The 15629-nt window shown below is 40.8% G+C and overlaps 1 protein-coding gene across 1 annotated transcript in view; it reads right to left on the reverse strand.

Annotated features, from left to right (window-relative positions):
* The window catches only part of phf2 (PHD finger protein 2), a 160047-nt gene that overhangs the window by 57148 nt on the left and 87270 nt on the right, over positions 1-15629 (reverse strand). The window contains exons 4-6 of the mRNA XM_060910392.1: positions 7158-7318; positions 5538-5679; positions 177-363 (exon numbers count right to left, since the gene is read on the reverse strand). Of these exons, the coding sequence (XP_060766375.1) occupies positions 177-363; positions 5538-5679; positions 7158-7318 (490 nt within the window). The remainder of the gene's footprint in view (positions 1-176; positions 364-5537; positions 5680-7157; positions 7319-15629) is intronic.

Consider the following 15629-nt stretch of genomic DNA (forward strand, 5'->3'; position numbering starts at 1 on the left):
TATCTATCTATCTATCTAATTTTTACTGTATCTATCAACCCGATCTTTTTTTTTCTATCAACCCGAAGGAGGGACCTGGACTGCAACAAATTCAGAAATGTTTTTGTAAATGCTGCCAGGTATTAATTAATATATGCAACAAATCAAAATATAGAATGTAATCTCAGGATATTCACCTTCAGGACATGGTACCACACAGAGGCACCAGCACACTCAATGTGGAAATCGGTGTAGCTGTCTTTCACGCAGATCAGACAGTATTTGGTGACTTGGGGCTTCCCAAGAAGAGCATCATCAGGCCAGTAGTTTGCCACCCATGACAGCTTCCTCACAATCTGTGGACTCTCAACAATACTAGCCATTCTGGAAAAGAGGACACACCAAATATAAAGACAAAATGTGACTATACATATACACACACACACACACACACACACAGTTGTGGTCAGAAGTTTACATACAGTGACATGAAGTTGCGCGATGTTGCACCCGGGTCCAGATTAGGGCAGAACCGGCCCTGGCTACATTTCAGGTGTAGTTTGTTTTATGTATGTATGTACTTGCATAGATGTGTACTTGGTCTTCCAATATGGCGCCTAACAAAATCTCGCGGCGCGGTGATGTCATGCGGTAGCCCTCTATAGGGCCTGACTAGCCTTTGGTAACACACTAAACGAATTCTCTTTCATTTTTGGCACTTTTTCTGTTTGTGTAGATGGGAAGACATACTGAGAATCCAAATCGCCAACATTTGAAATAATAATTGTTTTGAATTATTTCTTGTCTTATTTAATGAAGGTTGTAATAGAATTAGCCTACATTTGGCTTAAGCTGGATGAGACAGAGACATAACTTTATAGCCATTTGTTAAACAGCTGACAGGGAACGTAATTAACCGTTCCGGGAACGAAATTTTTTTGTTCTAACCGGTTCGGGAACGTCTATTTAATGGTGGAACCCAAAACCGGAAACGTTAAAATTCCGTTTCTGTTCGGAACGAACCAATAGGAAAAAAATTCTGGTTCAAAGCCCTGTATAGCATACATCTTTAATAAAAAAAAAACACTAGAATGTGATGCACAAGTTTTAATTTTCTTTGGGTTTTCTGAAACCAACACAGGGTCAAAATTATACATACAGGGTCAAAAATATACATACGCTCACTTAGATTATTAATTCAGAGGTGCTGAAACTTCCAAAATGTCTCTTATCTTGCCAAGGCTGAGGTCTCTTAACTTCCTGTTAGTGATCATGATTGACTACAGCTGGTAGCTTCTCTGTGCCTTCATGAAAAGGGTTTGTTTACAGCACTCATTGGATTGACCAACACACAGTAAAATGGGAAAGTCCAAGGAGCTCAGTGTAGATCTGAGAAAGAGGATTGCAGAAAAACACAACTCCAGAATGTCTCTTGGAGCCATTTCTAAACAACTGCAAATTCCAAGATCAGTTCAAACAATTGTATCCAAGTTATTGTGAGGTGTAGTCACTTTGCTAAGCCACTTTGCTTCAAGAAAACCCAAACTGTCACCCTCAGCTGAAAGAAAATTGGTTTGGATGGTCAGGAACAACCTGGGAACCACCAATGGACAGCTCTGCCATGAACTGGAAGCTGATGGATCACTGTCTACAGTTCAATGAGTTTTACATCACCATGGACTAAGAGGCTGCCATCCAAGAAATAACCCCCTGCTTCAAAACTGACACCTTCAAGCTTAACTAAAGTTTGAAGCTGACCACACGGACAAAGAAAAAAGCCTTCTGGAGGATAGCTGTATGGTCAGATGAGACAAAGATTGAGTTGTTTGGCCACAATGACCACCATGTACAGAGGGACACTGTACCAGCTGGCGGTGATGGTAGGATTATCATGCTCTGGGGCAGCGCTCGAAACTAACGGTGTCCCGACGTCCCGGGGACCATAAAAAATGTCATCGGGACACAAAATTATCATATCTGGGACAATCCCGGGACAATGGAAAAAAATAGATCTAGAAAAAAAGTTCTACATTAATATTATTTACAAAGCCGTAACACATACGTAGACATTCACCTAATTTGTCAATTTTAATTTTAAAACGTTAACAGCGAAAAATACATAGTAGCTACACTTTCGATGCACCTGCATCCGTAGGCTACAGAGCAGCGCATTCTGTTCTAGAATCTTCGGCCGGAGTCCGCATTATATGGACTTGGAATGGAATTGCTACCGCACACGCTGCGCCGACTCTTGCCAGAACAAAAATGCTTAAGTGGTTGAAGCGGACCGACCGCGGGGAAGAAACTGAAAGCCCAGACATAACGTCTCCGGGACCTTCAGGATCCAAAGTGTCATCGCCTGGTCTGCAGGCAACGCTAGCAACTGAATGAACTGAATGAACACTGTTAGACACGTTATAAAATACAACGGGAATGATGTGGATGATATTGACGGAAGACACCGTTCAACAGAATAAGTGAGTTTTCTTGGTGTCTTTCTAGTTCAGAAAGTTTAGTCAGTCAGCAGCACAACTAGGCTCGGACCTGGCACTATGCTGATGTTGCTAACATTTGCATCCACGTTTCGGCAGTGAAAGTTCATAAAATGGGTAACGGAAAGTTCATAAAAATGGATAACGGAAAGTTCATAAAAATGGATAACGGTAATGGTGAAAATTATAAGTTGGCCTTATAAGTGCCAACAGATATTCAAGGTATAAGTAGATGAAATGAACATAAAAAGGGTGTTATTTTCAACTAAAGTGTACTGCAGATGTAGGGAGTTGAAACATTTTCTGAATGAGCTAGTTGGCCCCTTTAAATAAACGGGTATCTATTCATACAGTGAGATCGCCAAAGTTTAATAAACTGAAAATGCAATAACTGTAATTTTGAAATAGATGATGTATAGGACATGTGTCGCTTGTGTCTTGTGACTTATTGTAAAAATGATATAAAGGGTTCAAAATCGCATAGTTACAAATATAATAGTAACTTCATATGATAATATTAACCACTGGTTATTTCAGAGAGGAAAAAAATGGGGACACTATTGCTTCCATTCGGGACAATACAACACAGAATTCGGGACCACTGGGGGACACAAAGAAAAAAAGTTAATTTCGAGCCCTGCTCTGGGGCTGTTTTGCTGCCAGTGGAACTGGTTCACTGCACAAAGTGGATGGAATAATGAAGAAGGAGGACTACCTCAGAATTCTTCAGCATAAACCATCAGAAACTTGAACACGACTTGGGACTTACAACAGGACAATGAACCCAAACACGCATCAGAGCTGGTTGTGGAGGATAAAGCAGACTCATATTAAGCTTAAAACAAGTCCTGACTTCAACCCTGTTGAAAATATATGGAACGTACTTATAAGTCAAGTTCATGCCAAGAAAAAAAAAATTAATTGAACTCTACCAATTCTACCATGAAGAGTCGTGAAACATCCAACCAGAATTCTGCCAGAAGCTTGTTCATGGTAAATAAAAATGTTTGGTCAAGGTGAATCTTGCAAAGAGACATTTTACCCAAATATTAGGTGTGCTGTATAATTTTGACCTTGTGTTGATTTCAGAAAACCCAAAGAAAATTAAAACTTGTGCACCAAATTCTAGTGGTTTTTTTTTAATTAAAGATGTATGCTGTACATTCTGCCACAGAAAAAGAACAGCTCAAAGAAATTACTGAAAGCCCAAATATTGCCATGACATTCATATCCAAAATGACATTCATGTCACTGTATGTAAACTTATATATATATATATATATATATATATATATATATATATATATATATACACACTGATCAGCCATAATATTATAACCACTGACAGGTGAAGTGAATAACATGGATTATCTCATCACAGTGGCACCTGTCAAGGGGTGGGATATATTAGGCAGCAAGAGGACAGTCAGTTCTCAAAGTTGATGTGATGGAAGCAGGAAGAATGGGCAAGTGTAAGGATCTGAGCAACTTTGACAAGGGCCAAATTGTGATGGCTAGATGACTGGGTCTGGGCATCTCCAAAATGCCACATCTTGTGGGGTGTTCCCAGTATGTAGTGGTTAGTACCTACCAAAAGTGGTACAAGGAAGAACAGCCAACTAACCAAATTAAACCTAACTGGTATGTTGTGTAAAACCGGAGCCAAAGTCAACAACAAATAAATTGTGAATTTGTATTAAACACTAACCAACTTCAAGAGCATGTGTACAGTGCTGCAAACTCTTTTCAGGGGAAAGTAGCTAATGCATGTTCAAAACGTTACTAGAAGTCGCCCGGTGACATCATGGGCTAATTTGCACATTCATTCAATCGTCAAGAATGTGCAGGTGGGACAAACAACTCGCATATTGATCATGTGAGCTGGAGAGCCGTATCAAGAAAGAAAGAAAGCACAACTTTATTCATCACACACTTGTGAAATTTCCACTCTGCATTTAACCCATCTGAAGCAGTGAATGCACACATGCACAAACACGTGAGCAATGAGCACACACACATACCCAGAGCAGTGGGCAGTCATGCTAACAGCGCCCGGGCAGCAGTTGGGAGTTAGGTGCTTCGCTCAAGGGCACCTCAGCCCAAGGCCGTCCTATATTAACCTAACCGCATGTCTTTAGACTGTGGGGGAAACCAGAGCACCCGGAGGAAACCCACGCAGACACGGGGAGAACATGCAAACTCCGCACAGAAAGGCCCTCACCGGCCACTGGGCTTGAACCCAGAACCTTCTCGCTGTGAGGCGACAGCGCTAACCACTACACCACCGTGCCACCCCAGTGCAGGACAGTCACTAATGTCTGCTCAGAATCACTACATATTCCCTTGGCTTTTTTTTTTAAATAAAGTTATTAAAAGAGATTAAAACATCACTAAATCTAGCAATAAACTGTTCAGTCACCAACGCTGCATGTGTTTGCCCTCATGGTATGTGTTCCCATACTCATGGTTATCTTGTGATTGAGACAGACTGAGCTACAAGAGTGCAACATTTCTGTACATTTATTATTTACACTTGGGTATAAATAGCCTCTGTATTTTTCAGGGGTTCAAAAGTTTTTATTTGATCACAATTTAAGGTGTTTCAAAAAACAGATCAGAAGAGCAGGTCATGTATTGTTTTTGAGTTTTATTTATGTCAGATGTTTTCAGAGAACCTTCACAAGTGAACTAACAATTTTTATTCTATCCACATTCACTGGATATGAGCAATCGCACGCTCTGACTGGCTACTCTACTACTAGGCTATCAGCTCATATACCGTGAGCAGAGACAAAATGGCGGAGCGTGTTGCTGAATCAACCGAGGACGAAATGAAAACTCTACTCGAAAACAAAACCCAAAAAAATCAACAAAATAAGGAATGAAAGTATTTGATGGTAAGAAAGTTTTTTTTTCCCCAAGAATTATTATTATTATTATTATAGCATTTTTGAGCTGATGGCCATGTATGACTCGATTTAGTGGAATAACTGTGAAATAGTACACGCTACTGTTTAAAACACACCATGCTATTCATGTCTGAGAAATACACACTGTTGTGCTCACCTTGTCTGTGAGAACTCCAGATTGATGACGTTTAACACTTTCTTCCTGTTTGTGCTGTAATAATAATCCACAAATTCTTTTAACTTCATCTTGCTGTCTGTCTGTTTGGTGACATCGACAACATCCACAAGAACATCAGGCCCTGGAAGAAAACAGAGAAACATTTCATTCTTGTTAATTATGATTCAGAACATCGACTCAGCAGAACTTGGTTCAGGGGGAAATATTAGTGATGCACTGGTGCCCTCTAGTGAACACCACTGAGGGCAACTTCATATACGCCACTGTAAATGATGTTCAAATATTGAACGACTGTTGTTTTTACTTAGTGAAGACAGGATGGAATTTCTTCTAGTTTATATTTAACCAGGCTTGTAGTACTCGAGTCCAACTCGTGCCCTAATTTTAAGGACTCGTAACTCGGCTTGGACTTGAGCACTGATGACTCGGACTTGGACTCGGACTCGTGCGTTAACTGCATTCGGACTCGTAAATTGGAGACAAGGATTCGGAATTTTTCTTAATTTTTTGTGACATGCCATAATAATTTAGCATAAGATATTTATATCTACGTTAATTTTTGGTCTAATTTTGTGTAAGAGTGTCACACCTACGTGCTTTGGCGTGTGCATCAGATAGACTCTTGGGTGCGCTCTGGACAGCGCGCGTGCCAAGCGGACTCTCACGAACGCACCATAAACAACTTGTACCTGCACAGGATTAAGGCGCAATCAGAGCGCACCGATATAAAAACTGAAAACGCACTTACTTTGCGAAGTATTGAGTATCCTGACACATTACCGAGCCTTATTTCCTTGTTTGGTTTCCTGATTCTCGTCTTTGATTCTGCCAAGTCTACGATAGCCTGTTTGTACCTCGCTCAACCTATTGCCCGTTTCACTGTTTTACGATTTTGCCTGCCGTTCTGGATTGTTTACCTGTCTTCACTTGTATGAATAAACACATCTTCTGCACTTACATCCGTCTCCCAACCATCTCTGACAGAATACTTTGCACTCCCTGACAAAGAGAATGCACATTCACCTGTTCATATGTCATGTTCAGGAACAAACTAATGTTAATGGCGCTAAAACAGCCACCGTCAAATGATCCGGTTGGAGTCTTGTTCTCGGACTCGGCTCAGATCAATAGTGTACTCGACTCAAATTTTTTTAATGACTCAGACTTGAACACTGGGGACTCGAGACTGAACTCGGACTCGAGGTTTAGTGACTAGACTACAACACTGTATTTAACTATAGATGAAATATGACGTGAAAAGTACACCAACTCTGCAAATATGCACTGTAAATTGTGACAGGTGCATATTGGGCATAATTTTATAGGAAAAACGTCCGTTAAAATTAAAATTAGATAGCAACATTTGGCTTTAAGACATATGACCCAGTGGACTTGTTAAGAGAAGCGCTCTTAGCCATGTATCAAAACAATCTAATACTCAATTGAGGTTTTGTTTGTTTGTTTGTTTGTTTTACTATCATTAGCATATCAGGGGACAGATTGTGTTCACATAATTATTGAGTAATCACACGAGTTATTACAAACAGATACAAAACAAACCTTAAAAAATATGACCCTTGGAAAGAGCTGAATTCTTACCAACATAGTTTTCGACATCACTGACGTAGAAGGTGGGAGCAGGCATGGTCATCCCAAGGCCCTCTTTCTTCTGGATCAGGATGGGCTCGTTGAAGCCGTTTTCTTCTAGATACTCCAAGGTTAGCTGATTCCCGCTGAGCTTGACCACCACGTCCTCAGAGCTGCAAGGAAGTACATCACTACGTTCTAAATGGTGCCAATACTATTTCATATCCTGGAAACTTAAGCACTCACTGTAGAACACTTACAAAGAGATGGAACCTACTGTAAATTCTATTGTGTAAACATGACAGAAAATTTGTCTCTGTCCTAATGGATATGAAGTGACGTGTCTCAAACCAATCTCTGTACCCTGTATGGATTGTGGCTGATATTTAAACGGTACAGTGTGTTATGAGGATCATGTATTTGACACTGTACATCAGTTACTGTAAAGGCACCAATAAACACGCCAGGGTTATTACAAATCACTCACACTCTGCACAGACTGTATTTAAGGTAGATACTTCAAATTTCTCACGTTCGAATCCTCCCAGTACAAAAAGTGTTTCTTCCCTACTGCTAACAGGCTAAACATTTACTCATGTTCACATTTATAGGACTTTTACCAAGTTCTAGTTCTACTTTTGACTGGTACTGTAAATAACTATTCGTCTGGAAATATGCACATTTATTATTAGTTATGTGTTTTCAAGGTATAGCCTACTTAATTAGAAAATTAAAGGATTAAAGGAACCATCTTCTGTCTCTCCGTTGCTTTTTTAATTGTTATTCATCAGCCGTTATAAAAGGCAATACCGATTTATTGTCACACCTGCGCGCTTTGGTGTGTGCATCAGACTGACTCTCAGGCGCACTCCGGACTCAGATACGTAATATTGGATCGTTTTCCTCAATAAATAAATGACCAAGTATAATATTTTTGTTTCATTTGTTTAACTGGGTTCTCTTTATCTACTTTTAGGACTTGTGTGAAAATCTGATGTTTTAGGTCAGGGGTTTTCAAAGTGTGGGAGAGTCAGCCCCCCCCTCGGAGAGCAAATAAACAACAGCGCCCCCCCTTACAATTTTTGTTATTGCTATACTTAATGTTCCATTCGTATTTTTTTTAAAAATGGCTGTTGTACACATTATTTTTTTCTTTTTCACATTTTAAACATCTGTGCTTTTTAAAACATCTTGTTTTACACATTTTAAACATCCCATAGCATCGTTAGCTAGCATCTCTTGGCAGACAACACACTGTGGCAGTGGAGCATCTTCAGATCCAGTCCATGAAAATCCAAACTTTAAATAATCGTGGTCATACTTCCTTCTTTTTCCAGTCCCCCAGGATTCCGCGGGCCTTTTTTGTGATTGTTGTGGGCTAAAATGTCTGATGTTGCGGGGGGGTTTCCAAAAAAATTGCGATGAAAGTTGCGGTGTTTTTTAGGTTTTTATTGCGATTACATTGCGGGAGGAAGTGAAAGTTGCGAGAAATTGTTGCGATTTTCTCTTTTTGTGATTAAAATTGAGTGATATGTTAAATATTAAGTTATTACTGAAAAACTATTGATTAAAAAAACAAGGAGAAATGGTCCTATAAACAACTTTACCAATATAAAAGATTACCAGGACTACAAAAATGCAGAAAAATAGGCTTTACTTATCCAAATGCACCTGTTGGTTCAAAAGTTAAAGTGCAGAGAACCTCACAGCACAACATGAAGTTACCTTAAAATATAATATAAATGCCTCAGCTTTCATGTAAGAAAAAAAACCTATTAATACTAGTACTGTGTGCAGGCAGTCTCTCCTGAAGACTAAATTAAACAATAATTATAAACTAATAAAATAAATGGTTCAGGCTTCATAGAAGAAAAAAACCAATTTGAACAGAATCTCACAGTATGATGCTGAAGCTGCCTAAACAATGGAAAATAAAATACCATTTTGGCAAAAATGTTGGCATCCATTAACTTCTTGTATTAAGTAAAAAAAAAAATAAAGTGCACACAGTCCTTCACTGTAAACATAACACACTTTCAGTGTTGCCAGATACTGCTGACGTTTTCCAGTCCAAAATATGTTCAAAACCCGCCAAAATACACCTGAAATCGTCCAATCTGGCAACACTGTGCGCATGCTGCTTCTCTTGAACACACGGAAGTAAGGCGGAAGGTAGTTTGTCGACGTCACCTCAAGACGACGCCAACGATTGGTGAAATTTGCAGGAAAGTTGCGGTGATTGGATATAATTGCAACACCGCCCTGAATTCGCGGGGATTGGTTGAATTTGCGCTGAAGTTGCAAATCGCAACATCCTGGAGGCTCTGTTTTTTTGCTTGGCCCAGACTTTGTCTCCTCACTCACTGTAGCTTTAGGTGCTAAAAACCGATCCATTTTGTCTCTCACGTTGCGCCCCCCCTGAAGAACTCTGGTGCCCCCCAGGGGGGGCGCGCCCCACACTTTGAAAAGCCCTGTTTTAGGTCATATTTGTGCAGAAATATAGAAAATTCTAAAGGGTTCACAAACTTTCAAGCACCACTGTAACACTGATATCATGATTAAATTATGTCACAATATACTTTCCTAAGATATAGCAGGGGCCATGATATACAGTACTGTGCAAAAGTCTGAGGCACTTTTTTCCATATAAACTTTGTTATAGATTTCTATTTTCTGACTTCTATATTATCAAGGCAGTACAAAAACATTTTAAAGTTCCGAACGTTCATTTTCCAGCACAAAATTAAATGTTACAGAAAAAAAAGTTTGTATTTGAGCAGCAGATTACATAAGAGACCACTTTTCAGATTAAAAAAGAAAACATAATGAAGGCTACTGGGGTTTGGTGCAAAGCAAGTGTGACAGTCAAAGTGTCCAGAAAAACTGTGGCTGGTTCTGTAAGATGCTCAGTAAAACCTACAGCTCATTTCCTTATAAAACTGCACTGGTTGTACCGTAGACGACTATTTTTTTTTTGCAGTGGTTCTCAACCGGGGGGGGGGGGGGGGGGGGGGGGGGGGCGCGCGCCCCCCTGGTGGGGCGCGGAGGTACTCCAGGGGGGTCGCGAGTAGGCTTCATGTATGGAGGAAAAAAAAAATCTGGGGCTAACAGGCTATAGTAGCTAAGCAGATGCAACACATTTACCCATGTCAAAATGCAGGACATTGGACTATTACATACAAATCAATACTATTATAAAATCTATCATCAATCTATCATAAAATCTTGTGTGTAGGTTATTTTAAGCCCGTGACGCAAACATGACGCAACGTCACGTGAGTGAGTCTGCATACCGTGGCCACCGTGTGAGTGCTTGCCACACACACACTAGTCTGGTTTCTTGCCGAGTTAACTCGTGCCGACTCTCGCTAGTCTACTATCATCAATCCATCGATACAGCGCAAAACCCAAACAGTCTTTTTAAAGACTACTACCCCACACTGTATTTTTGCTTTCCCCATTTCAGCTCTACCCAAATAATTTGTTTTTGTTGTTTTCTTACTGCTAGTCTACTACCCCTTTGCCTTTTTCACCCTGCGTGTGAAAAATCCAAATGTCACACACACACACACACACACACTAACACACACACACACACTCACACGAGTAAGTACACCATTCACACCTCGTTAAAATTTGCAACTATAAAATCCCCGAATAAAGATATCGATCGTGTTTCTCACTGATAAGCCCCATACGTTCCCTCTGGTTAGCCCCCTTAGCCTACTACAGACTTGGCCTACTACAGACTTATCGTTACAACTTTATTACACACGTTTATTCACAAATACTTTAACAAAATGGATAGATTTCTTGTCAAAAAACCCAAGACAACTGACGTAGGTCTACCACCAGCTGCGAGAAAGCTTCGGAGGTACGATGTATCATACCTGCAGTTTGGTTTTACTGTCACCTCTGATCTTCGTCCTCAGTGTGTCGTGTGTGCCGAGGTGCTGGCAAACGAAAGCATGAAGCCATGCAAACTTAAAAGGCACCTCGAAACGAAGCATGCTGGCCTGAAGGACAAACCGCTTGAATACTTTCAAAGAAAGCGTGATGGCCTGCATCAGCAACAGGCAACAATTTCCGTGCACAGCACTGTATCTAAGCAGTGCCTGGAGGCATCATATGTGGTGGCAAAAAGAATAGGTAAGCTAGGCAAACCGCACACTGATGCCGAGAAATTCATTTTGCCAGCTGCGCAGGACATGTGCAGAATATTCTTCGGGGATAGTGCAGCAGCCAAATTAGGCACCGTGCCACTTTCAAATGACACAGTTGCTCGGAGAATTGCTGATATGTCCAATGATATCAGAGAGCAATTAATACAGTTTATTAAAAATAGTCCATACTATGCCTTGCAGTTGGATGAGTCTACCGATATTGCTGGACAGGCACAGCTTCTTACATATGTCAGGTATGTCAGGGATAAATTAATTGAGGAGGATGTCCTTTTTTGCCACCCTCTTCAGTCACACACAACTGGAGAGGCCATCTTCAATGTCCTTGATTCATTTATTCGCGAGAATGGGTTGGCGTGGGACCGATGCGTTGGCTTGTGCACGGATGGCGCACGAGCAATGACGGGCCGTGAGCAAGGTCTAGCTGCTCGCGTTAAGCAGGTAGCTCCACTTGTAAAATGGACCCATTGCATGGTTCATCGCGAAGCACTCGCTGCAAAAAAAATGCCGTCTCTGTTGGAATCCGTGCTGAACCAATCAGTAAAAATGATCAACCTCATCAAGTCACGGCCGCTAAACTCTCGCTTGTTTGAGGTCCTCTGTCAGGAGATGGGGTCAGAGCACGAACAGCTGCTTCTGCACACTGAGGTTCGCTGGCTGTCCAGGGGGCGGGTGTTACAACGTTTGTATGAGCTGCGAGATGAGGTGAAGCGGTTTTTGACACAAATCAATTCAGACCTGGCGAAAAATCTGGATGACCCTTTGTGGCTGGCGTGTCTCTCCTATTTGGTCGATATATTTGACCGCTTGAATGGCTTGAACCTGTCTTTGCAAGGCCGAGAAACTCACATTTTGCTTCTCGCAGAGAAAGTGGATGCCTTCAAGCAAAAACTTGACCTCTGGTGTGGCCGCATCAGTCGGGGGAACTGTGATATGTTCCCAAGCCTTGCAGACTTTATCAGTAATGCAGGCACTTCCCACGATTTCTCATCTGTCTTTCAAGCAGCGTCAGAGCACCTGTCGGTAATGAGAAAACAGTTTGCGGCATACTTCACAGAGGATTATCGCTCTTTTGCGTGGGTTCGAGATCCATTTGTGTGTACTGCTGACGAACTTCCAGTTGACATGCAGGAACAGCTTATTGAGCTGAAGAGTGACAGTAGACTTAAGGCAGTCTTCACCTCATGCCCTCTTTCGACATTCTGGGCAGCATTGATGCAGGAGTACCCGCAACTGTGTGACGTAGCCTTGAAACTGCTCATCCCATTCGCATCGACCTACTTGTGTGAGGCAGGATTTTCAAAAATGACTGCGCTCAAAACGAAATATCACAATCGTGCGCAAATTGAGGATGACTTGAGACTGTGCTTGTCAAACATTTCGCCAAGAATCAAGGATCTTTGTAAGGCAAAGCAGGCTCAGGTCTCGCATTAACGCAAATGCAGATCACAAAGGCACAGTAAAAAGTAAAACCTAAATTCACGCCTGGTCCCAATTCCCAATGATATCAATAGCCAGCTAATGATAAGCCTAATAAAATACCTAATAAAAACACTAATAATAATAATAATAATAATAATAATAATAATAATGCCTATTAATAATAATAGCATAATAATAATAATAATAATAATATCAACAACCAACAACAGCAATAATAATAATAATAATAATAATAATAATAATAATAGGCCTAATAATAATAATAATGCCTGAAAGAACATAAGTCTTGTACTACTGCCAACAGCTTAGTAATGATAATAGGCCATAATAATAATAATAATAATAATTATAATTATAATAATGCCCGAAAGCAGATTAGAAATGTGGTGCTACTGCCAATTATAACAATAGCCTAATAATGATAATAGGCCTATGTATTTCTATGGAATGGATAATGCTACTACTGCTGCTACTGCTACTACTACTACTACTAATAATAATAATAATAATAATAATCTAGCCCAGGGCTATCTATCTATCTATCTATCTATCTATCTATCTATCTATCTATCTATCTATTGGTCGATATAAGGTGCTGTAGGTCGGGTGGCGTCACTGCGGGTGAGTGTGTTTGGGGGGGGGGGGGGGGGGGGATGGGGGCGGGGCGAGAAGAGGGGCCCCCAACTGCAATGAACCAGCTTTGGTGGGGCCCAGGTTGCAAAAGGTTGAGAACCCCTGTTTTAAAGCAAATGGTCGTCTCACACCAGATATTGACTTTGTTTCATTTATTATGACTTAGTGCTGTTTACAGTAGATTTTTAATGTTGAAACATTTCATTTCATTATTTTTAAGCCATTTTTGTTCTACAGCATTTCTTTACACGTGCCTAAGACTTTTGCACAGTGCTGTGTATTTTTAAGAACATTTTTAATAACAGTTACAAACTCTGAAAATAAATTTCTGAAAACTCTCTGAAAATGCTGAATATTTTCATCTTTACAATTATAAAATTCTTTTTTTTTACAGAATTTTTTTTTCCTAATGTTAAATATGGATTAATTAATTTTTATATATATGAAGTCAAATTATCACTAAATCAATTTTTTTCAGTTTTTTTTTCCTTTACTGGCTGTTTGATAAACATACTGTATATAATTTATGCTGTAGAAATTCTTTGTGATATAGTCGTGTTAAGGTATTTGATTGTTCTATTCTTGTCTCTTCTGCATGAAATAAGTACCTGGGTGTTCACCTGAACAACAAACTGGACTGGACTGATAACACCACAGCACTGTACAGGAAAGGTCAGAGCAGGCTGTATCTGCTGTGGAGACTCAGGTCTTTTGGAGTGCAAGGGGCACTCCTGAAGACCTTTTTTAACACTGTGGTGGTGTCAGCCATCTTTCGTGGCGTGGTTTGTTGGGAGAGCAGCATCTCCACAGCTGACAGGAAGAGACTGGACAAACTGATCAGGAGGGCCAGCTCTGTACTGGGATGCCCCCTGGAGCCAGTGGAGGTAGTGGGTGGGTGGGAGGAGGATGATTGCTAAGCTGTCATCTATGATGGGGAATGACTCCCACCCCCTACAGGACTTACTCACTGGACTGCAGAGCTCCTTCAGCGGGAGGTTGCTCCACCCTAAGGCCCTGTCCACACGGCAACGGATTCAGGTGAATCCGATACAACTGTTTATCGTTTCGGCCTAGCGTCCACACGGCACCGGCGTTTTGGGTGCCCCAAAACGCAATCTTTTGAGAACGGGTTCCAGAGTGGAAAGATCTGGCAACGTTGCCGTTGCGAAGTCGTCTGGATGAGTAGAACGGATTTGTTTACGATGACGTCACAACCACATGACTGTGAGTGCTTCACGCCGGGTAGAAGTGTAACGAACTCGATGCGAGTTGTCAACAAATCCTATAACTTGGTTCATGAAACGCGCTTACAAAATATTTTCACTGTGAATATTTATTGTGTAATGGTGCAAAGTGAGAGAAAGAGAGAGAGAGAGAGAGAGAGAGTCAATCCCGCCAGCAAAAATAGGGGAAAAAAGGAGCGATCTCACCTCTTCAGATGTTGGTTTAAGTCCTACAATACATACCTCAAAAAGGGCATAGAAGAACAAATTAATCCATCAACGTGTAGCATTCAATTTATTCCTGTTGGTACAGTTAAACGCAGCATATGAATGAGGCATCTTTATTCTCCGCTTTGACCCATCCAATATGGCGGCGAGGATGACGTATGATTCTACGCCGCCTTCCGCGTAGAATCATACGTCATCCTCGCCGCCATATTGGATGGGTCAAAGCGGAGAATAAAGATGCCTCATTCATGTGCTGCGTTCAACTGTATCAACAGGTTTGCCGTTCAAACGAGCTCACATGGGATTACCTTTCACAGGTGAGACTGGAAAAATACTTTTCATTGTATTTGGTCATTATAATGTAATTTTACGAACAGATTTTTCTGACTTTGTGGCTAATATGAAGTATCGCGCATAATAGTTTATGCGCATGCGTCCTTACTTCTTCTATTGTTCTGGTGTCTCCGAAGGGACCGTCTTACAGTGCCCCTAGAGGTGTGGCATGTGTATTGCATCGTTTTCAGCAAACGTTGCATTGCCATATATGGACCTGATATTTTACTGATCGTTGCCCATGTGGACGCGATATTTTTTTAAATAACATCTCGTTGCCGTTGTCGTGTGGATGTAGCCTAAGTGTGTGAAAGAGCGTTACTGCAGATCATTCTTTCCTGCAGCTGTTAGACTGTACAACCAGCACTGCTCATAGTACAACCCCGATTCCAAAAAAGTTGGGACAAAGTACAAATTGTAAATAAAAATGGAATGCAATGATG

The sequence above is a fragment of the Neoarius graeffei genome, chromosome 26, assembly GCF_027579695.1.
Source record: "Neoarius graeffei isolate fNeoGra1 chromosome 26, fNeoGra1.pri, whole genome shotgun sequence".
Lineage (NCBI taxonomy): Eukaryota > Metazoa > Chordata > Actinopteri > Siluriformes > Ariidae > Neoarius > Neoarius graeffei.